Source organism: Leucopleurus acutus (assembly GCF_964270905.1).
Source record: "Leucopleurus acutus genome assembly, chromosome: 4".
NCBI lineage: Eukaryota > Metazoa > Chordata > Mammalia > Artiodactyla > Delphinidae > Leucopleurus > Leucopleurus acutus.
This window is the reverse complement of record NC_139146.1, coordinates 75835291-75861908: the sequence shown is the minus strand read 5'-3', so window position 1 is coordinate 75861908 and position 26618 is coordinate 75835291. Positions and strand designations below refer to the sequence as shown.

General features: G+C 40.6%; 2 protein-coding genes across 2 annotated transcripts in view; both read right to left on the bottom strand.

Annotated features, from left to right (window-relative positions):
• SPMAP2L (sperm microtubule associated protein 2 like) overlaps positions 1-2761 on the bottom strand; it is a gene marked incomplete at both ends in the record, with an annotated part of 57620 nt that extends 54859 nt beyond the window's left edge. Inside the window, one exon of the mRNA XM_082838911.1 lies at positions 2341-2761. Within this exon, the coding sequence (XP_082695037.1) occupies positions 2341-2761 (421 nt within the window). The remainder of the gene's footprint in view (positions 1-2340) is intronic.
• A 4795-nt stretch (positions 2762-7556) lies between these two features.
• On the bottom strand, positions 7557-25539 carry ARL9 (ARF like GTPase 9). The gene is made up of 5 exons (XM_082838141.1): positions 25399-25539; positions 25046-25198; positions 22295-22457; positions 19498-19673; positions 7557-7838 (listed from the first exon to the last, which is right to left on the bottom strand). Exons 1-5 carry the CDS (start codon positions 25525-25527, stop codon positions 7659-7661), a joined length of 801 nt encoding a protein of 266 aa, XP_082694267.1. The 5' UTR covers positions 25528-25539; the 3' UTR covers positions 7557-7658.
• Between the last annotated feature and the right edge of the window lie 1079 nt (positions 25540-26618).

Below are 26618 nucleotides of genomic sequence, written 5' to 3'. Positions count from 1 at the left end.
TACCACAATGTTCATTGCAGCTCTATTTTCAATAGCCAGGACATGGAAGCAACCTAAGTGTCCATCGACAGATGAATGGATAAAGAAGATGTGGCACATATATATACAATGGAATATTACTCAGCCATAAAAAGAAACAAAATTGAGTTATTTGTAGTGAGGTGGATGGACCTACAGTCTGTCATACAGAGTGAAGTGAGTCAGAAAAAGAAAAATAAATACTGTATGCTAACACATATATATGGAATCTAAAAAACAACAACAACAAAATGGTCATGAAGAACCTAGGGGCAAGATAGGAATAAAGACGCAGACCTACTAGAGAATGGACTTGAGGATATGGGGAGGGGGAAGGGTAAGCTGGGACAAAGCGAGAGAGTGCCATGGACATATATACACTACCAAACGTAAGGTAGATAGCTAGTGGGAAGCAGCTGCATAGCACAGGGAGATCAGCTCGGTGCTTTGTGACCACCTAGAGGGGTGGGATAGGGAGGGTGGGAGGGAGGGAGACGCAAGAGGGAAGAGTTATGGGGATATATGTACATGTACACTTTGTTATACAGCAGAAACTAACATAACATTGTAAAGCAATTATACTCCAGTAAAGATGTTAAAAAAAAAAAGATAGAAGATTCTAGAGTACATGTGTATGCTCATGGGTCTGATTCATTAGAAAGAGAGAGACTGATGCTGTTAGGAGAGAGAGGGGATAACTGCAGGAACAAAGGTCTTCAGGAGACAAGAGAGGAATCCAAAGCACAAGTGGAGGCTTTTGCCACTCATAAAAAGAGGCACAGTTCTTCCCTGAAATATGAGAAAAGGCAGAATCCACAGGTGCAGGTTAGAGTAAGGCAATAGATTCATGGTAAGAAAATAAGGGAGTTCATGACATCGCTTCTATTTTCTCAAGTGTGAGGCAAAGTCTTCAGCTGTTTGGGGTCAAAGGTGTGAAGGCTGGAGTAGAGTAAAGAAGGCATTTAGTCATCTCACAGATTAGGAGAACTAATTTATTAGGTGAATAAAGTGGGCTTGCCAGGCAGTGCCAAGTGACCAGCTGAGATCTGTGGTTATGAAATTGAAATAAAAGCAGTCAGTATGATTGTGTGATTTTGTACAGGAAGAGTCAGATGCTCAGGTGTAGGCAGAGGGTGGATGGGTGGGCTTAACCAGGGTTGAGGTTCTCCCAGGAGAAGTACGGTGAACAGCCAAAGAGCCAATGGGGAGGTGAAGATGTTGTAAGTAAGCAACTGACATGACAGACCATAGAATCAAGGCTGATAAAGACAAGTCAAGGAGAAAATGAGATGAAACGTGGTCAGCCAAGGAACTGGAAGCCCAGTGTGGACAAGGAATTGTTCTGGGTGGAGTCATCAATGAGAAGCCATAAGTGAGCTGGATGTTTATACCCAAGTCCCATCAGCCCTGTTAGCTTGTGAACTTGGTGATGACTGAACATACAGCAAGCACTTAGTAAACATACTGTTTGAATTTTTGTTCAATGAGTGTTTTGTTACTACATCTTTAACAATGTAATAGCATTTATTGAGCACCACCATGTGCTAAACACTGAGAAAACTATCCTCCCTTCAAGGATTCCTCCCCTTAGCTGAGGAAAAAGATAGTGATATAACCCAAAATCTTAAGTGCTATAATAGAGGTATGTTCAAAGTGGCAACCCAGAGGACTGCAATGACTAACTGTAGAGAAGCCTTAAGAAGGGCTTCAAAAAGAAGTGACAGTGATTAATCGAGGACAGCTAGTGACAGTGACTAATCAAGGACAGCTAGCAAGTCCCCAGGTGGAGAGAGAGCAGAGTGAAGAGATTGTTTCATCACCAGTCTCAATTTCCCATCAGAGCTTCTTGAGGTCCAAAGACAGGGCATTGCAAAACAGCAGGTAAATGACACAAGTGTTATCCTCCTTTAAAACAAAATGGGGGGGGGGGGACTTCCTTGGTGGCACAGTGGTTAAGAATCCACCTGCCAATGCAGGGGCCACGGGTTCAAGCCCTGGTCAGGGAAGATCCCACGTGCCGTGGAGCTACTAAGCCCGTGAGTCACAACTACTGAGTCTGCACTCTAGACCCCGCGTGACACAACTACTGAGCCCTCGTGCTTAGAGCCGGTGCTCCACAACAAGAGAAGCCACCACAGTGAGAAGCCCGCGCACGGCAATGAAGAGCAGCCCCGCTCGCCGCAACTAGAGAAAGCTCGCGCAGCAGCGAAGACCCAGTGCAGCCAAAAATAAATAAATAAATAAATTTATATTAAAAAAATAAAAGGTTCCTTGCAGGCAAACCTTCCCATTAGAACCCCCAGAGGGACCCCCAACACCTACCTCTCAGGGAAGATGGCAGAAGCCGTGGCGGGGATCTGGTCAGCAGAGACGGGGAGATCATCACGCCAGCTCTGGGAAGCAACTCGACTTCGTGGGGCTTGTGGGGCTCGCGGGGTGGATGAGGCTTGTAAGGTGCATGGGGTTTGGGGGGCCTGTGGGGCTCACAGGGTTGGTAGAGCTCATAGGGCTTGTGGGGCTTGGGGATCTGGTGCGACTCTGCACACCCCTCTGACTCGCCTGGCTGGTCTTGCTCGCCGGCCTCCTCGGCTAACCCCGGCTCCTCGGACTCCCCAGGCTGGTTGAGCACGTCAAATATCCTGACTACAATGGGCTTCTGGAGGGCTTCTGAGCGAGTGGATATTTCTGCCATGTCGTGGCCATCGGACAGCCCAGAAGAACCCGAAAACTCCTGGCTCTCCATTGGCGGCCCAGAAGCTCCCGCTGGGCGACCACCGGAGGCTGCTCGCCTTCTATAAGTTGGGAGAGGATGGGCTGACGGCCCGCACTCCGCGCGCCCCGCCCCAGAGCGCCCAACTCAGACGCGACGCGGCAGCGCGTAACAAGCCCCGCCTCTGGGCCCCTCCCTGCACGTTCTCCCGTTGCCAAGACGACGCGCCAAGTTGCGGGGGCCCACCTGGGGCCCCGCCCCTTAGAGAGGAGGCAGGTGAAAAAGAGAGAAGGGGCAGGCTCCCTGATCAGCTGTTTTTGCTTCCCTTACTTTAAGTCTGTTTCTAAGCGCATACACTTGCATGTAGGATCATTACATCTTCTTGCAGAGTTGACCTCTTTATTATGTAATTCCCCTCTTTTAAAAAATTATTTTTCCAGTTTTATTGAGAAATAACGGACATACATCCCTGTATAAGTTTAAGGTGTACAGCATGATGGTGTAATTTACATGTATTGTGAAATGATTACCATGATAAGTTTGGTTAACATCCATCCTCTCATATTGATACAATAAAAAAAAATTTTTTTTCTCCTTGTGATGAAAATTCTTAGGATCTACTCTCTTAACAACTTTCCTATAATGCATACAGCAGTGTTAACTAGAGTCATCATGTTGTAGGTTCCATCCCTGGTGCTTATTTATCTTATAACTGGAAGTTTGTATCTTTTGACCACCTTCCTCTAACCGACCCCCTCCCCCCAATCCATATAACCACAAACCTGATTCCTTTTTCTGGGTTTGGTGTTTGTTTAAATTCCACACATCAGTGAGATCATATAGTATTTGTCTTTCTCTGTCGTTTTGCTTAGCATAATGCCTTCAAGGTCCACCCATGTTATTGCAAATGATAGGATTTCCTTGTTTTTTAATGGCTGAATAATATCCCATTGTATGCATGTTTGTATGCATGTATATACATATATATACACTACAAATTCTTTTATCCATTCGCCCATCCATGGACACTTAGGTTGTTTCTATGTCTTTGCTACTGAAAATAATGCTGCTAGGAACATGGTGGTGCAGATACCTTTTTGAGTTAGTGTTTTCATTTCCTTTGGATATATTCTCAGAAGTGGAATTGCTGGATTGTACGGTAGTTCTATTTTTAATTTTTTGAGGACCCTCCATACTGTTTTCCACAGTGGCTGTACCAATTTACAATCCCACCAAGAGTACCAAAGATTCCCTTTTCTCTACATCCAAGCTGGCATTTGTTATCTCGTCTTTTTGATGATGGCCATTCTAATAGGCTTGGGGGGATACTTCATTGTTTAACTGGCATTTCCCTAATGAGGAGTGATGTTGAGTATCTTTTCATGTACATGTTGGCCATTTATAGATCTTATTCAGGAAAAATGTCTACCAGGTCCTTTTCCGTTTCTTATTTTATTTTTTCTGCTATTGAGTTGTATGTGTTCTTTATATATTTTGAATATTAACCCCTAATCAGATATACAGTCTGCAAATACTTGTCCCATTCCATTGGTTGTTTTCTCATTTTGTTGATGGTTTCTTTTGCTGTGTAGAAGCTTTTTAGTTTGATGTAGTCCCACTTATCTTTTATTTTGTTGCTTGTGCTTTAGGTATAATTCCCCTCTTTATCTTTGATAACTTTCATTATTCTCAAATCTTCTGTGTCTGAAATTAATATAGCTACTCCTGCTTTCTTTTGATTAGTGTTATATCTTTCTTCATTCACATAATTTTAATCTATATGTCTCTTTATATTCAAAGTGAGTTTCTTGTAAGCAAGAAGTGAGTTTATGGATCTTTTATTTTTTAATCCACTCTGAAATTTCTGTCTTTTAATTGGTGCATTTAGACCACTGACCTTCAAAGTGATTATTGATTTAGTTGGATTAATAGCTACCATATTTTTACTGTTTTCTATCTGTTGTCCTTGTTCTTTGTTTCTCTTTTTGTCTTCCATTCTTTTTCTACCTTTTGTGGTTTTAATTGAGCATTTTATTTGATTTTATTTTCTCTTTTCTTGGCATATCAGTTATAACTTCTTTTATTTTTTTTAGTGGTTGCCCTAGAGTTTGCAATATACATTAACAACAAATCCAAGTCTACTTTCAAATAACACTATACCACTTCACAGGTAATGTGAATACCTTATAATAACTAAATAATCCAAATTCCTCCCTCTCATCCCTTGTATCATTGCTGTCATAACATTTATACACACATATAAGCATACATAGTCAAATATAATGTTGCTATTATTATTTTGAAGAAACTAATGTTAGATCAATTAAGAATAAGACAAATGAAAGTTTTAATTTTACCTTCACTTATTCCTTTTCCAATGTTCTTCCTTCCTTTATGTAGGTCCAAATATCTGACCTATATCATTTTCCTTCTGTCTAAAGAATTTCTTTTTAACATATCTTGCAACAAAGAAGTACTGGCAAAAAATTCCCTCAATTTTTGTCTAAGAAATTTTTCTCCTTCACTTTTGAAGGATTTCACAGGGTACAGAATTCTAGGCTAACGGTTTTTTTTTCTCAACACTGTGAATATTTTACTCTACTCTTTTCTTGTTTGTGTGGTTTCTGAGAAGCCTAATGTACTTATCTTTGATCCTCTATAGGTAAGGTGTTTTTTCCTCTGGTTTCTTTCTGGATTTTTTCTTCAACTTTGATTTTCTGCAGCTTAAAAGTGATATGCCTATCTATAGTTTTTTGTTGTTGTTGCTGTTGTTTTTTGTGGGGGAGGGCATTTGTCCTCCTTGGTGTTCTCTGAGCTTCTGGGATCTGTGGTTTGGTGTCTGACATTAATTTGGAGAAATTCTTAGTCATTTTTTCAAATATTTATTCTGTTCCTTTCTTTTCTTTCTTTCTGGTTTCCCATTACACACATGTTGCAACTTTTGTAGTTGTTCCACAGTCCTTGTATATTCTGTTCTGTTTCTTTCTAGTCTTTGTTCTTAGACTTTCAGTTTTGGAGGTTTCTATTGAGATAGTCTCAAGCTCAGAGATTCGTTCCTCAGCTATGTCCAGCCTTTTAACAAGCCCACTAAACACATTCTTCATTTCTGTATGGTGCTTGTGGTATCTCTTCTGTATGTTTTGTGTTTTAGTATGTCTTGTAGTTTTTCTTGATAGCCAGGCATGATGTACTGGGTAAAAGGAGCTGCTGTAAACAGGCCTTTAGTAATGTGGTGGTGAGGTTGGGGTGGGGGAGGGGGAGCGTTCTATAGTCCTATGATTAGGTCTTAGTCTTTTAGAGACTAAGTGCCTCTGGACTGCAAACTTAAGTCTTAGTTTTCTGCCCTTTTAGGTGGAACAGAATGTCTGGAGTGGGCTGGAGTTGGGTATTTCCCCCAGGTCAGTTAGGCTCTGGTAATAACCCAGCAGGCTAGGCTCTGGTTAACTAGTTTCCCCTGAGGGCAGGCCTTGTTAAGAAGGACAGAGTGCTCTGGCATATTTCAAAAAAATTTTTCCCCTCCCTTAGAAGCACCAGGGGATTTCTCTCCAATATTTATTATAGGAATCTGGTCGAGGTTCTGGAGGTAAATCTCAAATAATTGGGGGCCCCTCCAATGACTGGGTTCCCCTAGAGTGTTTTAACTTTCAGATTACTCCACTTGGAGCAACCAGCAATTCATCAGTCACCGTTCCGTTTTTTCTACCCTGGGGTTCCCATGGGCAGTTTCCCACTATAAGTCTCTGCTCTGGTAAATTGTTAATCTCTGTATTCTCCTGTTGCTCCCTCCAATGCTGATTTTTTAGTCTGTTCAGCTTTTTAACTTGTTAGAATGGAGTGGTGGCTTCCAAGCTTCTTACATGCTGGGCTCAAAACTGGAAGTCCTTTTTTTTTTTAAAAAAAAAAAGATCAAGACAGGACACTAAGGTTCGAAGTTGCATTTATGTCTGTAGGTAAACAGAGTTATCACTCTTACAAAATATTTCTAGTAAAGAAAGCTTATCTATATAAAAAAGCTAAATAACAAGAATTTAAAAAACAAATCCTCATGGTGTTCTTCTTTTAGTGCAATAGTTTCTTAAAAAGAAGCCTTTCCTAAATCTTTCTGAATGCTGTTAATTTATATTTCTATGTGGGTTTGATAGTGCTTACTTTTCTTATTGCCCTATCCTGATATTTCTTTCCCTACAGTATTAAACGGATCCACTTAAAGGAAAGACACCTGGATTTTTACTTGAAAAGAGAAAAGTTATTAAAATATTTTAATGTAAATCTCATTTCATTGAGAAACTACAAATGGAATGAATGCTTCCTACTGTTCACTTTAATTTGGTTGATTAAAAATCCAAATCCCGGGAATTCCCTGGTGGCACAGTGGTTAAGAATCTACCTGCCAATGCAGGGGATGTGGGTTCAAGCCCTGGTCTGGGTAGATCCCACATGCCATGGAGCAATGAAGCCCGTGCACCACAACTACTGAGCCTGCGCTCTAGAGCCTGCGAGCCACAACTACTGAGCCAATGTGCCACAACTACTGAAGCCTGTGCACCTAGAGCCCGTGCTCCGCAACAAGAGAAGCCACCGCAATAAGAAGCCCATGCACCACAACGAAAAGTAGCCCCCGCTCGCTGCAACTAGAGAAAGCCCGCATGCAGCAACAAAGACCCAACACAGCCAAAAATAAATAAAAATTAAAAAAAAATCCAAATCCCTCTATATACATTGTTTTACCAATATTTTTAAAGTTCAAAATATAAATAGAGATCCTCTTAATCAATTAACATTATCTTATATATGTGTATATGCCCTGCATTGAGAAAATAGGAAATGCCTTATTTTTTATTGGAAAGTGGAAACTTTTGGCTTCCAGCCTGCCGCTAAACATTCCCTGGTGACGTTCAAATCATGAGCCTCACAGTGGGCCTAGGCCTGATCACTGCATGTCTGCAGCCAGCTGTGCAATCAGGTCTCTGGCATCTTGCATGATGGAGGGTATCTCTGAGCCATTCTCAGTCACCTGGGTTCCAAACAAGAACATCTTCCTGTCATTTCCCACCTCAGATAATGCCAAAGCTTCATGGATATCTGTAATGTGATAGGCTGCTTCAAGATCCTTCACCAAGAATGAAAAAAGAATTGAGAAAAAGTTGGTTATTTTGCAATCTTTTTGGATAGATACATTTATTACTCTCATTTATTGCTCTCAATGACCCCACCTCCATTCTAATATGGAGGATACTGTAATCCCATTACTATGATCTTAATGATTGTTTGAATATAATGATTTTCATTGGAATTATATCAGCATTTATGAGTTATCATCAAAAAAGTATGTTCTGGAATGAAGTTAAGTCGATATAATACCTTAATCAATTTCCTAAACAGTGCAATCTATCTGCTTCTAATTTTGTTTTTCCATTTTTATCTTTATTTTCCTAATATTATTTTTAATTTGTCTTAACAATAGAAATTTGATTCATTAATTGGTTTTTGCCCATATCATATTTTATTGATTAAGCATTTGCCAAATGTGAGTTTTCCTTTGCAACCATTATTTCTACTGAACAAAAAATTTTGGATCAAATTTGGAGGGATGGAGGGAGACAGAGAAGCGATAAGGGAGGAAGTGAATTTAGAAAATGGAGTAGTGGGTAAAGGAGGCTAAGAGGGGAGGGACAGGTGGAGGGAAAAAGGACAAGATGGAGAAGCGGGGAAGGCTTAAAGGACAGAAACCCACTGGGAGAGGTAGAGAGAGGAGAGATTAAAATGAGGAGACAGAAAGCATGTGTTTATGCTGCATGCCAAGGTCAAAACCTCCTTGAGGTCAAAATGCCAAGGTCAAAACATATTTCTTTGCCTCTCACACATCAAGATTTATGCAAATGACCTCTGACATTCCCTCTCCTAAATACATACACAGATTCAGTTATAGTTTTTAAGTCCTTTGCAAAAGTTTAAGTATTTTCACTCCTAAAATTGCATTTGTATTTGGCTTTTTGTTGTTTCATAGTGTTTTCCCATAGCTTTAGGATATCATCTGGAAATAGTCCAATATTGTGTCATTTTTTTCTTGTACCAATATGAACCTATCAAATTCCATAACTGGGAGCCTGTGAGACTTTTCCTGATGTGGTATGATTACCTTTCTGGTCCTCCCAATATATTCCCTGTCTGAAACCTGAATTCACTTATTCCTAGAGCCCGCAGTGAATTTTGCAGCTGTGTTAATGAATCTAGTAACATGTGGACAATGTCTCAAGTTAAAAAAAAAAAGTCACTGATGGAATTGGAGAGGAAGAAAATAGAAGGAGGGTGTTGCGTGGGAGGAGGGGCTCCTTGTAATGATAAAAGCACATCAGGGATAAATATCAGATGCATTCCACACTTACATAACTGTGCCTTAATAGAGATCATCACTCAAAGAGTAAAGATAGTAAGTTGACATTTTAAAAATACTTATGTAATAACTTGAACCAATGAGTCATACAAAAAAATAAATTACTTTGGCCAAGGAGCATCAACCAAGATGCATTACACTTAAACTAGAATATCCAAACCTTTTATTATTAAACCCCAGTAAAAGTTATAAATTTGACACCAAATAGCTGTTTATTCAACTTGATGAAGAGATATAAACCACAAAGGAGAGTATTGCTAAATTTGTCTATTAAAAATGAAAACCTGGGACTTCCCTGGTGGCAGAGTGGTTAAGAATCTGCCTGCCAATGCAGGGGACACAGGTTCGAGCCCTGGTCCAGGAAGATCCCACATGCCACAGAACAACTAAGCCCATGTGCCACAACTACTGAGCCTGTGCTCTAGAGCCCATGAGTCACAACTACTGAGCCCGCGTGCCACAGCTACTGAAGCCTGCGTGCCTAGGGCCCGTGCTTCACAACAAGAGAAGCCACCACAATGAGAAGCCCGAGCACCACAACAAAGAGTAGCCCCCGCTCACCACAACTAGAGAAAGCCTGTGTGCAGCAACGAAGACCCAACACAGACAAAAATAAATAAATTTATTAAAAAAAATGAAAACCTATGTATTAAAAAGAGAACCATAAACAAAGTAAAATCATAAGCTAATAGATGGCTGGAGAAGATATGTGTAATGTATGTAACAGACAAAAGTTTTTCCAAAGGACATGAAAGACTCCTACAACTCAAAGGAGAAAAGATAAACACCATAACAGGAATTTGGGGAAAGATATTAAAAGATAATTCACAAATGTGGAAGTTCATTTCAAAGAATGAAACTAATTTGAAACTAATAACCAGTGAACATCTGAAAACATGTTCAAGCTCACTAGTAATTAAGGAAATGCAAATTAGAATAATAAGATAAAATTTCATCCCCATGAGACTGGCAAAAATGAAAGTTTGACAAGCCAAGTATTGACAAGGATGTGGAGCTATAAAAACTGTCATATACTGCTGGTAGGAAAAATAAACTAGTTCAATATCTTTGGAAAGCTACTTGGTAATATCTAGCAAAATTGAATATGGACAAATCCAAAACCCAGCAATTCCTCATGCACTAGAGAAATATTGGTACACATCAACGAGGAGACACATACATGAAGATTCACCGTAGAACTGATTTTAGCAATAAAACATTGGAAATAAACCAAATATCCAACAAGAAAATGGTAAAGCCGTGGTATATTCATGCAATGGAATACTATACAGCTTACTTAAATGTACCAGGATCCTCTAAATCTTTACAGTTTGTGATACTTAAGATGCTCATTAAAAAAAAATCTCCAGCTTTTCTTTTAGAAATAATCTGCTGGACTAGCATCTCTGCTGGACTTTAATATAGGCTCCTACTTTTAGATCATTTGTAATTATTTAGTTTACTTCCATAAATATTCATCCATAGAAGTAGTGGAAGAAATGGCAGGAACTGAGCTCTCTCATGACTGGCAACCTTAGCAATTAAGAGAGGGGTTTTAGCATTACAGGCATACCTCAGAGATATTTCAAATTTGGTTCCAGACTACTGCAATAAAATGAATACTGCAGGGCTTCCCTGGTGGTGCAGGGGTTGAGAGTCCACCTGCCGATGCAGGGGACACCAGTTCGTGCCCCGGTCCGGGAAGATCCCATGTGCCACGGAGCGGCTGGGCCTGTGAGCCACAGCCGCTGAGCCTGCGCGTCTGGAGCCTGTGCTCCACAACGGGAGAGGCCACAACAGTGAGAGGCCCACGTACCGCAAAAAAAAAAAAAAAATGAATACTGCAATAAAGCTAGTCACATGAATTTTTTTGTCTCTCAGTGCATATAAAAGTTATGTTTACACTACTGTAGTCTATTAAGTGTGCAATAGCATTGTCTAAAAAAAGTACATACCTTAATTAAAAAATACCTTACTGCTAAAAAATGCTAACCATCATCTGAGCCTGCAGCAAATTGTAATCTTTTTGCAATAGTAACATCAAAGATCACTGATCACAGATTATCATAACAAATATAATAATAATCTTAAAAGTTTGAAATATTGCAAGAATTACTAAAATGCTACACAGAGACATGAAGTGAGAAATGCTTTTGGGAAAATGGTACCTATAGACTTGCTCGATGCAGGGTTGCCACAAACCTTTGATTTGTAAAAAACAAAATATCTGCAAAGTGCAATAAAATGAGGTATGCCTGTACAATGCTATAGATGTCTAATACCTTTTTTAACTTTCTTTATTGTAGTAAAATATACATAAAGAAATTTGCCATATTAACCAATTTTAAGTGTCCAGTTCAGTGTACAAATAAGTACATTCACATTGTTGTACACCATCCATCTCCAGAACTCTTTTCAACTTGTAAAACTGATACTCTGTACCCATTAAACAATAACTTCCCGTTTCTCCCTCCCCCAGGCTCTGGCAACCACTATTCTACTTTTCATTTCTATGAATTTGACTACTCTAGGGACCTCATAAAACTGTGTTCAGGGACTTCACTGGTGGCGCAGTGGTTAAGAATCCGCCTGCCGATGCAGGGGACATGGGTTCGAACCCTGGTCTGGGAAGATCCCACATGCCATGGAGCAACTAAGCCCATGCGCCACAAGTACTAAGCCTGTGCGCTAGAACCCGTGGGCCACAACTACTGAGCCCGTGTGCCACAACTACTGAATCCCGCATGCTTAGAGCCTGTGGTCCGCAACAAGAGAAGCCACCACAATGAGAAGCCTGCACACCGCAACAAAGAGTAGCCCCCATTCGCCGCAATTAGAGAAAGACTGCACGGAGCAACGAAGACCCAGTGCAGCCAAAAATAAATAAATAATTAAAAAAAAAAAGTGTAATCATACAGTATTTGTCTTTTTGTGACTGGCTTATTTCACTTAGCATAATGTCTTCAAAGTTTATCTATGTTGTAGCATGTGTCAGAATTTCCTTTTTTAAGGCTGAATAATATCCATTGTATGTATATATCTCATTTTGTTTATCCATTCATCTGTGGATGGACACTTGGGTTGTTTCTACCTTTTGGCTACTGTGAATAATTCTGCTACGAACATGGCTGTGCAAATATGTGTTTGAGTTCCTGCTTTCAATTCTATTGGTTATATACCCAGAAGTGGATTGCTGGACTATATGAAAGCTCTACTTTTTTTTTTTTTTTTTTTGCGGTACGCGGGCCTCTCACTGTTGTGGCCTCTCCCGTTGTGGAGCACAGGCTCCGGAAGCGCAGGCTCAGCAGCCATGGCTCACGGGCCCAGCTGCTCTGCGGCATGTGGGATCTTCCCGGACCAGGGCACGAACCCATGTCCCCTGCCCCAGCAGGCGGACTCTCAACCACTGCGCCACCAGGGAAGCCCTGAAAACTCTATTTTTAATTTTTTAAGGAACTGCCATACTGTTTTTCACAGTGGCTGCACCATTTGACATCCCCACCAACACTGCACAAGGGTCCCAATTTCTTCATGAACATTTAATATTTTAATGCATGTGTGTGAAATAAATTCAGGTCAGGCTAATTGATCTAAAACCACTTCTTTATACATATTAAACACGCAAATATTTTGTAGAAATCAATTCAAAAGTCAATAAATGTTCACTGAATTAAATTCAACAGGTAGATTGGTTCAAAATGGTGGAGTAGAAGGATGTGTGCTCACTCCTTCTTGCAAGAGCACTGGAATCACAACTAACTGCTGAACAGTCATCGACAGGAAGACACAGGAACTCACCAAAAAAGATACCCCACATCTAAAGACAAAGGAAAAGCCACATTGAGATGGTAAGAGGGGCGCAATCACGATAAAATCAAATCCCATAACCGCTGAGTGGGTGACTCACAAACTAGAAAACACTTATACCACAGAAGTCCACCCACTGGAGTGAAGGTTCTGAGCCCCACATCAGGCTTCCCAACCTGGGGGTCTGGCAACAGCAGGAGGAATTCCTAGAGAATCAGACTTTGAAGGCTAGCAGGATTTGATTGCAGGACTTTGACAGGACTGGGGGGAAACAGAGACTCCACTCTTGGAGGGCACACTCAAAGCAGTGTGTGCATCAGGACCCGCGGGAAGGAGCAGTGGCCTCATAGGAGACTGAACCAGACCTACCCACTAGTGTTGGAGGGTCTGCGGCAGATGACTGGGGGTGGGCTGTGGCTCACCAAGGGACAAGGACACTGGCAACAGAAGTTCTGGGAAGTACTCCTTGGCGTGAGCCCTTCCAGAGTCTGCCATTAGCCCCATCAAAGAGCTGGTAGGCTCCAATGCTGGGATGCCTCAGGCCAAAGAACCAACAGGGAGGGAACCCAACCCCACCCATCAGCAGACAAGCTGATTAAAGTTTTACTGAGCTCTGCCCACCACAGCAACACCCAACCCTACCCACCACCAGTCCCTCCCATCAGGAAGCTTGCACAAACCCCTTAGATAGCCTCATCCATCAGAGGACAGACAGCAGAAGCAAGAGTAACTACAATTCTGCAGCCTGTGGAATGAAACCACATTCACAGAAAGATAGACAAAATGAAAAGGCAGAGGACTATGTCCCAGATGAAGGAACAAGATAAAACCCCAGTAAAACAACTAAAGGAAGTAGAGATAGGCAACCTTCCAGAAAAAGAATGGAGAATAATGATAGTGAAGATGATCCAGGACCTCGGAAAAACAATGGAGGCAAGGATCGAGGAGATGCAAGAAATGTTTAACAAAGACCTAGAAGAATTAAAGAACAAACACCTAGAAGAATTAAAGAACAAACAAACAGAGATGAACAATACAATAAATGAAATGAAAAATACACTAGAAGGAATCAATAGCAGAATAACTGAGGCAGAAGAATGGATAAGTGACCTGGAAGACAGAATGGTGGAATTCACTGCCATGGAACAGAACAAAGAAAAAAGAATGAAAAGAAATGAAGACAGCCTAAGAGACCTCTGGGACAACATTAAATGCAACAACATTCTCATTATAGGGGTCCCAGAAGGAGAAGAAAGAAAGAAAGGACCTGAGAAAATATTTGAAGAGATTATAGTCAAAAACTTCCCTAACATGGGAAAGGAAATAGCCACTCAAGTCCAGAAAGTGCAGACAGTCCCATGCAGGAAAAACCCAAGGAGAAACATACTGAGACACATACTAATCAAATTGGCAAAAATTAAAGACAAAGAAAAATTATTGAAAGCAACAAGGGAAAAACGAGAAATAACATACAAGGGAACTCCCATAAGGCTAACAGCTGATTTCTCAGAAGAAACTTTACAAGCCAGAAGGGGGTCTCATGACATATTTAAAGTGATGAAAGGGAAGACGCTACAACCAAGATTACTCTACCCAGCAAGGATCTCATTCAGATTCGATGGAGAAATCAAAAGCTTTACAGACAAGCAAAAGCTAAGAGAATTCAGCACCACCAAACCAGCTCTACAACAAATGCTAAAGGAACTTCTCTAGGCAGGAAACAAAAGAGGAGAAAAGGACCTACAATAACAAACCCATAACAATAAAGAAAAGGGTAATAGGAACATACATATCGATAATTACCTTAAACGTGAATGGATTAAATGCTCCAAACAAAAGACACAGGCTCGTTGAATGGATACAAAAACAAGACTCATATATGCTGTCTACAAGAGACCAACTTCAGACCTAGGGACACATACAGACTGAAAGTGAGGGGATGGAAAAAGATTTTCCATGCAAATGGAAATCAAAAGAAAGCTGAAGTAGCAATACTCATATAAGATAAAATAGATTTTAAAATAAAGAATGTTACAAGAGACAAGGAAGGATACTACATAATGATCAAGGGATGAATCCAAGAAGAAGATATAACAATTATAAATATATATGCACCCAACATAGGACCACCTCAATACATAAGGCAACTGCTAACAGCCATAAAAGAAGAAATCGACAGTAACACAATAATAGTGGCAGACATTAACACCTCACTTACACCAATGGACAGATCATCCAGACAGAAAATTAATAAGGAAACAGAAGCTTTAAATGACACAATAGACCAGATAGATTTAATTGATATTTATAGGACATTCCATCCAAAAACAGCAGATTATACTTTCTTCTCAAGTGCCCACGGAACATTCCCCAGGCTAGATCACATCTTGGGTCACAAATCAAGCCTCGGTAAATATAAGAAAACTGAAATCATATCAAGCATCTTTTCTGACCACAATGCTATGAGATTAGAAATCAATTACAGGGAAAAAAACGTAAAAAACACAAACACGTGGAGGCAAACAATATACTAAATAACCAAGAGATCACTGAATAAATCAAAGAGGAAATCAAAAAAAACCTAGAGACAAATGACAATGAAAACACGATGATCCAAAACCTACGGAATGCAGCAAAAGCACTGCTAAGAGGGAAGTTTATAGCAATACAATCCTACCTCAAGAAACAAGAAAAATCTCTGATAAACAATCTAACCTTACACCTAAAGGAACTAGAGAAAGAAGAGCAAACAAGACCCAAAGTTAGCAGAAGGAAAGAAATCATAAAAATCAGATAAGAAATAAATGAAAAAGAAATGAAGGAAACAGTAGCAAAGATCAATAAAACTAAAAGCGGGTTCTTTGAGAAGATAAACAAAATTGATAAACCTTTAGCCAGACTGATCAAGAAGGAGGAGAGGACTCAAATCAATAAAATTAGAAATGAAAAAGGAGAAGTTACAGCAGACACTGCAGAAATACAAAGTATCCTAAGAGACTACTACAAGCAACTCTATGCAAATAAAATGGACAACCTGGAAGAAATGGACAAATTCTTAGAAAGGTATAATCTTCCAAGACTGAACCAGGAAGAAATAGAAAATATGAATAGACCAATCACAAGTAATGAAATTGAAACTGTGATTAAAAATCTTCCAACAAACAAAAGTCCAGGACCAGAAGGCTTCACAGGTGAATTCTATCAAACATTTAGAGAAGAGCTAACACCCATCCTTCTCAAACTCTTCCAAAAATTGCAGAGGAAGGAAAACTCCCAATCTCATTCTATGAGGCCACCATCAGCCTGATACCAACACCAGACATGGATACTACAAGAAAAGAAAATTACAGACCAATATCACTGATGCAAAAAACAGAATATGGATGCAAAAATCCTCAACAAAATACTAGCAAACAGAATCCAACAACACATTAAAAGGATCATACACCATGATCAAGTGGGATTTATCCCAGGGATGCAAGGATTTTTCAATATACGCAAATCAATCAATGTGATACACCATATTAACAAATTGAAGGAGAAAAACCATATGGTCATCTCAATAGATGCAGAAAAAGCTTTTGACAAAATTCAACACCGATTTATGATAAAAACTCTCCAGAAAGTGGGCATAGAGGGAACCTACCTCAACATAATAAAGGCCATATATGACAAACCCACAGCAAACATCATTCTCAATGGTGAAAAACTGAAAGCATTTCCTCTAAGATCAGGTACAAGACAAGGATGTCCACTCTCACTACTATTATTCAACATAGTTTTGGAAGTCCTAGCCACAGCAGTCAGAGAAGAAAAAGAAATAAAAGGAATACAAATTGGAAAAGAAGAAGTAAAATTGTCACTGTTTGCAGATGACATGACACTATACATAGAGAATCCTAAAGATGCCACCAGAAAACTACTAGAGCTAATCAATGAATTTGGTAAAGTTGCAGGATATAAAATTAATGCAAAGAAATCTCTTGAATTCCTATACAGTAACAATAAAAGATCAGAAAGAGAAATTAAGGAAACAATCCCATTCACCATTGCAACAAAAAGAATAAAATACCTAGGAATAAACCTACCTAAGGAGACAAAAGACCTGTACATAGAACACTATAAGAGACTGATGAAAGAAATCAAAGATGACACAAACAGATGGAGAGATATACCATGTTCTTGGATTGGAAGAACCAATATTGTGAAAATGACTATAGTACACAAAGCAATCTACAGATTCAATGCAATCCCTATCAAATTAACAGTGGCATTTTTTTACAGAACTATAACAAAAAATCTTAAAATCTGTATGGAGACACAAAAGATCCTGAATAGCCAAAGCAGTCTTGAGGGAAAAAAACGGAGCTGGAGGAGTCAGACTCCCTGACTTCAGACTATACTACAAAGGTACAATAATGAAGACAATATGGTACTGGCACAAAAACAGAAATATAGATCAATGGAACAGGATAGAAAGCCCAGAGATAAACCCATGCACCTATGGTCAACTAATCTATGATAAAGGAGGCAAGGATATACAATGGAGAAAAGACAGTCTCTTCAATAAGTGGTACTAGGAATACTGGACAGCTACATGTAAAAGAATGAAATTAGAACACTCTCTAACACCATACACAAAAATAAACTCAAAATGGATTAAAGACCTAAATGTAAGACTGGACACTATAAAACTATTAGAGGAAAATACAGGAAGAACACTCTTTGACATAAATCACAGCAAGATCTTTTTTGACCCACCTCCTAGAGTAATGGAAATAAAAACAAAAATAAACTAATGGAACCTAATGAAACTTAAAAGCTTTTGCACAGCAAAGGAAACTATAAACAAAACGAAAAGACAACCCTTAGAATGGGAGAAAATATTTGCAAACGAATCAACGGACAAAGGATTAATCTTCAAAATATATAAACAGTTCATGCAGCGCAGTATTAAAAAAAAACAACAACCCGGGCGTCCCTGGTGGCGCAGTGGTTGAGAGTCCGCCTGCCGATGCAGGGGATATGGGTTCGTGCCCCGGTCCGGGAGGATCCCACATGCCGTGGAGCGGCTGGGCCCGTGAGCCATGGCCGCTGAGCCTGCGCGTCCGGAGCCTGTGCTCCGCAACGGGAGAGGCCACAACAGTGAGAGGCCCGCGTGCCGCAAAAACAAAATAAAAACAAAAACAAAACAACCCAATCCAAAAATGGGCAGAAGACCTAAATAGACATCTCTCCAAAGAGGACATACAGATGGCCAAGAGGCACATGAAAAGCTGCTCAACGTCACTAATTATTAGAGAAATGCAAATCAAAACTACAATGACGTATTACCACACCAGTAAAAATGAGCATCATCAGAAAATCTACAAACAATAAATGCTGGAGAGGGTGTGGAGAAAAGGGAACCCTCTTGCACTGTTGGTAGGAATGTAAATTGATACAGCCACTATGGAGAACAGTATGGAGATTCCTTAAAGAACTAAAAATAGAATTACCATATGACCTAGCAATCCCACTACTGGGCATATACCCTGAGAAAACCATAATTCAAAAAGACACATGCACCCCAATGTTCATTGCAGCACGATTTACAATAGCCAGGTCATGGAAGCAACCTAAATGCCCATCGACAGATGAATGGATAAAGTAGATATATTATATATATACAATGGGATATTACTCAGCCATAAAAAGGAACGGAATTGGGTCACTTGTAGGGACATGGATGGACCTAGAGACTGTCATACAGAGTGAAGTAAGTCAGAAAGAGAAAAACAAATATCATATATTAATGCATATATGTGGAACCTAGAAAAATGGTACAGATGAACCGGTTTGCAGGGCAGAAATAGAGACACAGATGTAGAGAACAAACATGTGGACACCAGGGCGGAAAAGTGGGGGTGGTGGTGGGATGAATTGGGAGATCGGGATTGACATATATACACTAATATGTATAAAACAGATAACTAGTAAGAACCTGCTCTGTAAAAAATAAATAGATAAAATTAAATTAAAAAAAATAAATTCAACAGGTGTTTGTTGAATTCCTACTATGTACAAGGCATTATGCTAGGTTTTACAAAGGACACAAAGGTGAATGATAGTCTCTGTTCTCAAGGAATTTACTGCTGTCCCTTGGTATCTGAGGGGGATTGGTTGCAAGACCCCAGCAGACACCAAAATCTGAGGATGCTCAAGCCCCTTACATAAAATGGCACAGTATTTGCAAATAACTTATGCACATCCTCCCATATACTTTAAATCATCTCTAGATTACTTATTATACCTAATACAATGTAAATGCTGTGTAAATAGTTGCCTGTGTATGGCAAATACAAGTTTTACTTTCTGGAACTTTCCAGAATCTTTTTTTTCCCAATCCACGGGTGGTTGAATTCACAGATATGGAGGGCTGACTGTATAATCCAATAGATCTAATAGTATAAACTGAACTGAACATACAACATATTATTGAATATCTTGCTATTAAAAGTAGACATTTCTACTTCTTGTATTAATAATAAAACTATTGAGTACAATTTATATTTGCACCAATTTTTACCTGTTTGTTTGCAAACACAACCAGAGGAAGGATTGGATTTGTCCCAATTAGTTGATGAAGGTGCTTCTTGGCTTCAGGTAATCTGTTGTGATCTGCTGAATCCACCACAAAGATTAGCAGCAATCCCTTGGACAGGTACATTTCCCAACAGGAACGGAAAGGTTTGCTGCCACCAACTACAAAGAAGAGTAGAGAAGGAAGACACACACACAAGCCTCAGGAGAGTCCACAGAGGGGGGCAGGAAAGACACATTTTGATAATTCGTGAACACTGGATACATATTCTAATAAAAGACCTCTGTGAGACTCTACCCAATTCTTCAAACAACTTCAGCGATGTTACTGGGGAAATGATTGGTGGGAATATTTACCCTCCACAAGCGGGTCACTCATTCTGGAACACAAAGGAGCAGCATAAAGATCTTAAATTTGTACTACAGTGGATGCCTCCTGATCTGTTATACACAGCAGCCACGATGGCCAATGCCTGTCTGTCAGGTATAGCTCAGCGAATGGGAGTAGGATACTAAAATAATTCAGGGTGGTGGGTTAAAACACATATTTCTCTAAAATAAGTTTTAAATGGACTGATTTAAATGTCATTGGCTAGCCTCACTTGCACAACTTTTTTCCTTTGTCAAAATCCCAGAACTAATTTCCTCTCTTAATCTTGCACAAAGAGTTAATATGATCCTGTGGGCATTCAGGAATACTTGCTTCAGAAAAAATTCCTTTGGGTTATTTCATTCTGCTGATTCTTCCCAGAAGAGACCTTTTGGAATGATAATAATTCATACACAATGAATTCAGTTTTTATTTTTCTCCTGGGACAGAATCTGACAAACAATGGCCCACAGCCTAAATCTGGCTCACTGCCTATTTTTGTACAGCCCACGAACAAAAAATGGATTCTACCTTTTTAAATGTTTGGGGAAAAAAAGAATACCATTTTGTAACACATGAACATTATATCACATTTGGATTTCAGTACAAATAAAGTTGTATGAGAACACAGGCACATAGATATGTGCACATATGGTCTCCGGCTGCTTTCGCAGTACCACTGCAGGTTTGAGTAGCTGCACAGAACCCATGCGGCCACAGAGTCTACATTAGCTACTCCCGAGCCCTCTGCAGAAAAAGTGTGCAGACTCCTGTTATAGGGACTTAACAATACCATTTAAAAAACGAATAGGAAAGGGTGTTGATTTGTCTTTGTTTTCTTTTGTATGGAGAGCCAGGCTAGTCATTCTTTGAAGTATTTTGTGTTTCTAATTTTTTTAAAGAATGTGTATAATCCAAGTAATTCATATGGTTTTAACACATGTAGTTTAAAGATGAACATGTCGTTCCCCATGTTTTTGGCAACACCATGACATTTCACCTACACAGGGACTGCTATCTTTTAGGTTATTAACTTCTAACTTGACAGCAATGTAGTTGAGAACACAGTTTGTATGATGCATCCTCTTTGAAAACTTTGTTAAGACTTGCTGTATGGCCCAGTAAGCGGTCTTTGCTGGTAATTGTTCTGTGAGTGTTTGAGAAGAATGTGAATTTTAACTTTTGTATGTGGCTAAAATTGTCTAATTGGACAATTTTATATTATTCACTAGATCGAACTTGTTGACTGTGTTCAAATTTTATATATCTCTGCGGATATTTTTTCTCCTTGATCTTATTAATAATTGACAAAGATATGTTGAAACCCCTCACTCCAACGGCAGATCTGTCCATTTCTCCCCCTAATTGGAGTTTTCTTTCCTATCTCCCTTTCTTTTTTTCCTTCCCTTTCCTTTCCTTCCCATTTTTCTTTTCACGTTTTATATTTTGAGACTTTCGTTAGCCATCCATTTCATTAAAAATATTATTTCTTCCATAGGTTCTGGGGAAATTGAAAACTCTATTCTTAACAATGCTTTTATCATAAAGATTTGCCTGCAGGCTTACCAATTTCTCTGCCCACCATTTTCTCTTCGCAACTGAATGAAAGCAAAAATTCATAGCATTTTACTAGCAGGCTGGAGGTGGGGTACAAAAGGGGGTACAGAAAACTCCCAGTTTTCTGGCTTGAGCATGTTGATGGGTGAGGAGACATTTACTGACCAGTTGGATTACAAGGGAAAGGAACAGATACGGAGATATATCAAACATTTTGTCTTGACGATATTAGGCTTGAGAGGCCAGTGAGACAGCCAGGTAGAGATGTCAGGCAACATCTGGATATGTTTGGCTGGAGAGATAAATTTGGGAGTCATTAGCATATAGATAGTATTTAATGTCAAGAGGAAAGGTGAAATCATCCTAGGAGAGAGTGTAAAGAGGAGACAAGAGGATCTAATGCAACTTTGGGGTACAGCAATATTTTGAGAGGTGGTGACTCCAGAACTGCTAGAGGAGGGGTTTCTGGGTTGCCATCTGGTTACAAGAGGTTTGGAGGTTACCTCTATTTGCATTTGCAGAGAAGGAAACACACTGTATTTACTTAGATTGCATTTATATTTGGGGTAGTAAGGGAGGAGGGAGGCTGTTATAGGAGGGGTGCAAAAGCCTTCCCCTCAACTCCCCTTTATCGCCACCACTGCAAAAAGAAGAAAATGAAAAGAACAGAAAGTGATTCCCACACTGTACCCAAGCACTAAACTACACATGCATTCTGAAAGTCTAGGAAAATCTGACCCAGTGTTTCATTTCACAACGACCCAATGTTGATAACATTAAATCTGGCTTAAGGTATAACAATAATGTGGCTATAGGCTATCGGTTATCCCCAGAACTACTGAGAAAGACAGCTTACTCTCCAGGAACTCCAACTGGCTGTCTTCAGTGCTGATGCACACTGCATTGAAACCTTGGGTTGGTGCCACGCTGTGCTGGACTCTGTTTAAAGCTAGAGAGTGGAGAACACTGGTCTTTCCTGCTCCATCCAGGCCCAGCACTAGGATCTGCTTATTTTTCTCCTGTGAAACAAAAGATAAGTCAATAAACCTATGCTATCAGGGCCCTGGTTTTCCTGACTCCTGGCAGTGTGCCTGCCAATAATATTGTGGAATTGTAAACCAGGACAAAATATCGCAAAACATTTAATAGGTCTAGAACAAACTGTACCAGTCAGTTTGTATTTTATATAATCAGCCATCAGTTATGTGATATTAATTGTATACCCCCTCTCCATCCCCCAACTCCTGGTCAATCTATCAAATATATACTATATATATATATATATCAGGATTTATGGGAGGTACCATAAATCTTCAGGGTCAATTTTCAGACTTCACTTTGCTTCCTGAGTTCATGTCTATTGGAGACTGCAACAGAATTCAATTTGTTGTATGGGGTCTTGGGGCCTACTTGTTCCATATATTGACCTTGCCACTCAGCATGTAAGCATCTAAGGTCTCATATTATTAATCTGTCTTGTCTTCCCAGTTGAATCACTAGATTAAAAGCTCTTAGGGCAAGGTTACCCTCATAAATGAAAAGGCGAAGATTATAGAAACTGTTAAACCTGTTCCAATCATAATTGAGTATTTAAAAATCTGATGCTAAAACCTGATGAACTAGATGTAAACTTTAGGAAGAAGCATTCTACCAACATACCAACCTTAGAAAATTTTATGACAAGTGATTGAGGGGCAAGAAGGGCAGGCTGGTATGAAGACAGAAATAGGAATTTCAGAGTGCTCAGAAAGGTGACTTTTAGGGTACAAACTTTAATGTAAACCAGTAATAAATGAGCAACAATCCAGCCAGACTACTCAGAGGAATTCCATTTCTCAAACAGCCTACTAAAGAGATTTCTCATGCATAAAAAACACTAATAAATGTCTTCAGTGGCATTGGTTTAAAAATAATAATCTTATACATTTCTGCTTGAACACTAAATGTTGACATTAGACTTAGACCGGATTTCTGTTTAAAAAAAAAAAAGTGATCCTAAACAGCACTAAATGTCTATCCCACCTCCCACCTCTTTTTTTATTTTTTAATATATAAGATCTATGTAAAAGTAAGATGGTTTAAGGTCTGGTCTAATAGGGTCTTGTGTACAGGGCAGCATTTAATAACCTGTCTAGTGAATAACAGAATGTTTGTTTTTGGAGTGAATTCTTGATGGCTCTTAAAGCAAAAGGTATTTCCATAGGTGTTTCCTCTCTCCATCCCCACTTCCTCCCCGTTCCCTCTTACCCACACCTAAATGTCATAGTATCATTCTGAGAGAGTGATGGTAAGGAAGAGGGACTTGATGCATGAAGGGGATGTTTTAAAGCAATGATGCCACCAAGAACTGGCTGCAAGATGTGGATTGTGTCCCCCTCATTATCTCCACCAATGGCCCTACTCAGGCTATCCCAACATATTTCATCAGTTCCAAGATGCTGTTTGTTTTCTGTTTGTTTGTTTTTTTTCACATTTTAACATCTCTGAAATGAGGACTTTACAATCTATGGTATGTCATATTTTGGTTGGCAGCATTTTTTTTCTTTGTTTGTGTTACCTAAAATACTGGCACCTTAGATCCTATGAAATTTTGTGAATAAAAACAGTTCCCTACTCCCTTTCCAACCACATCGCTGCTCCTAAACCCCTAGAAATTCTGCAGTCACTGATGCTTTACATTTTGCTTATTTTTTAGTCTAAAATACAAGTCTCCTCATATTTATAATCTCTTAAGAAAAGCTGGGGTTACTGTAAACCAGGAGTTCAGACCCGAAATGTGATTCTCAACACCACTGTTCCTTGCAAAAGTTATTCATTTAACTATATGTGAACCTATGTAGTCTGTGTTTTACCAGAGATCAAATCTCCATTAATAATTCACATTGTTTAGAACCAGAAAGCAGCTCTGAGCTCAGGAACTCCAGGAGCACAGAGCCCACTGAGCTGATCCAAATAATGCCTGTTTTTCCTTCTTCCCCCTCAATTTTTAAATCGTGGCAAAATACACAACATAAAATCTACCATCATAACCATTCTTTAACATACGGTGATATTAAATCCATTCATAATATTGTGCAACCATCACCACTATCCATCTCCAAAACTGTTCAAACTCCGCACTCCCCCTTCCCCCAGGCCCCACCATTCTATTCTCTACGATTCTGACTACTCTAGGTACATCATATACGTGGAATCATAGGTATTTGTCCTTTTGTGACTGCAGTGCCTGGTTTCTGAGACCTCTCAGTTAAACCTTTGTGCCCGTCCCTTCTGGGCACTGGTGGTCTGAAAACAATGGAAGTAGTAACCTCAGCGCCCACAGAAAATGTCCAGAGGGACCCAAAACACATCCTGCACAAATTCAGGAACCCTGCACCTTCCCACATGGAACTTACGAAACAGAAAAGACTGGGAGAGAGAGCGCATGTGTGGTGAGGGTTTGGGACTGGTTTCAGTGTCGTGGGCGGACTGGGAGCTAGCGTTGGGCGTCGGACAGAGATGGGGCTGCAAAGAGGGCTGTTCCCCGCGCTCCCGTGAACCCGACTAAAGCCTCCTCTTCAACACTAGACCAGACGAGACCTGACCTTCCTCAACACTAGACCAAGACCTTGGACGCAGGGTCGGGGTTAGGGGTGAGAGCGGGCAAGGGGCTGGGGAGATGGCGTTCGCAGCTTGGCACACCTGTTCCATCCGCGGTTACAAAGCCCGCACACGAGACCGGATTCCCTCCGGCGCGAGAGCCGGCGCTCAGGCCAGAACGCTGACAACGGCCTTGGGTGAGGGTCTGAGGCACCCGTCTCTTACCGGCAGCTCCAGCGGCGGCTTTGCCAACGTGCTGTTGTCCTTCTCTTTCTCTTCTTTTTCCGTAAATTGTTCCTTCCCCTTCTCCGTCTCCCGCCCCTTCCTCTTTTCCTCTTCTTTACTCTTACTTTTCTCCTCCCTCCCCCTTTCCTTTTCTTTTTCCTTAATTTTCTCCTTCTCCACCTCCTCCTTTTTATCTTTCTCCTCCTTTCCTTTTCCCCGTATTTTCTCTTTCTCCGGCTCCTTTCCCTTCTCTCTCTTCACTTTCCCCCTCTCCATCCCCACCATCCTTTTTTCCCTCCCTCCTCCCACGCGCCCGCGCGCTGGAGCTGCGGTGCGGGGTCCCCGCAGGAGTGGCCCCTGCGGGAGGCGCAAGGAGGAGACGCAGGTCCACGCAGCGTACAACTCCCCCGCAGTCACCACGCGGCGCCAGCACCCCAGCCCCGAGGGGCGACGACTGCAGTCCGGCGCTCGCTCGCCGGGGGCTGCGCGCAGCGGATTCGCCGAGCCCTGGGGCGGTAGGCGAATTGGAGAGGGTAAGGCGCGGGTAGCCAGAAGGGTCGAGCCCAGGCGAGGGGTCTGGGAGGCCCGGCCGCGGGAGTTCGGAAAGTCTGGTCAAACAGGAAAATCGTCCCCAGGTGCCACTTCCTCGGGAGATCCCCTCGGGCTGAGCAGGGTGTCTCAGAAAGGCCTTTCGAGACGCCCAGATCTTAGCCTCTCACCTCTCCCGCCTCCTCCCTGAGCCCGCCCAGCCCTCGTGTCTCCGACCCGGAGAACGCTTGAGGCGCACCAGAGTATGCCCCGCCTTCCCCTCGTCAGTAGTCACAAGCCTGGAGAGTGACGTTAGGGATCTCTCCGCCCTCCGTCCTGTTTAAGTCCACCAGCAGGATGCTTAAGTAAAAACAGGAATGTGAATGGTTCCCTTATTTTAAATCTGTTACATTTCACTTAAAAAAATTTCTCTGGAGATTAGTCTGCCAGGATCACAGATACTGGTAATACCATGTATTAAAACCACAACTAAACAAAATAGCCTAGTCTCTCCCAATGATCTAATATGTAACAAATTAGGTACCCACGGGGCTTTGCAAAGGTGGTGTAACGTTGCTTACACTGCTTGAGAAGTATATGGATGGTTCTTTTTTATTATTTTGTTAAATTGGACCCTTTAGTATAGTTTACAATCTCACAAAATTATCTTAATGCAATAAACTGACTTACCTTCATCAGATCTACATTTCGAACAGGCTTAAAGGAAACAATGAATGAACTGCAGGTTTCAGAAAGCTTCAGTGATGCAACAGTTTTTAAGTAGTTCTTAAGGTTAGCAGTTTCCAAGCAGTCTTGAAAATGCTATGCTTAAAAACTGAAAAAATGTA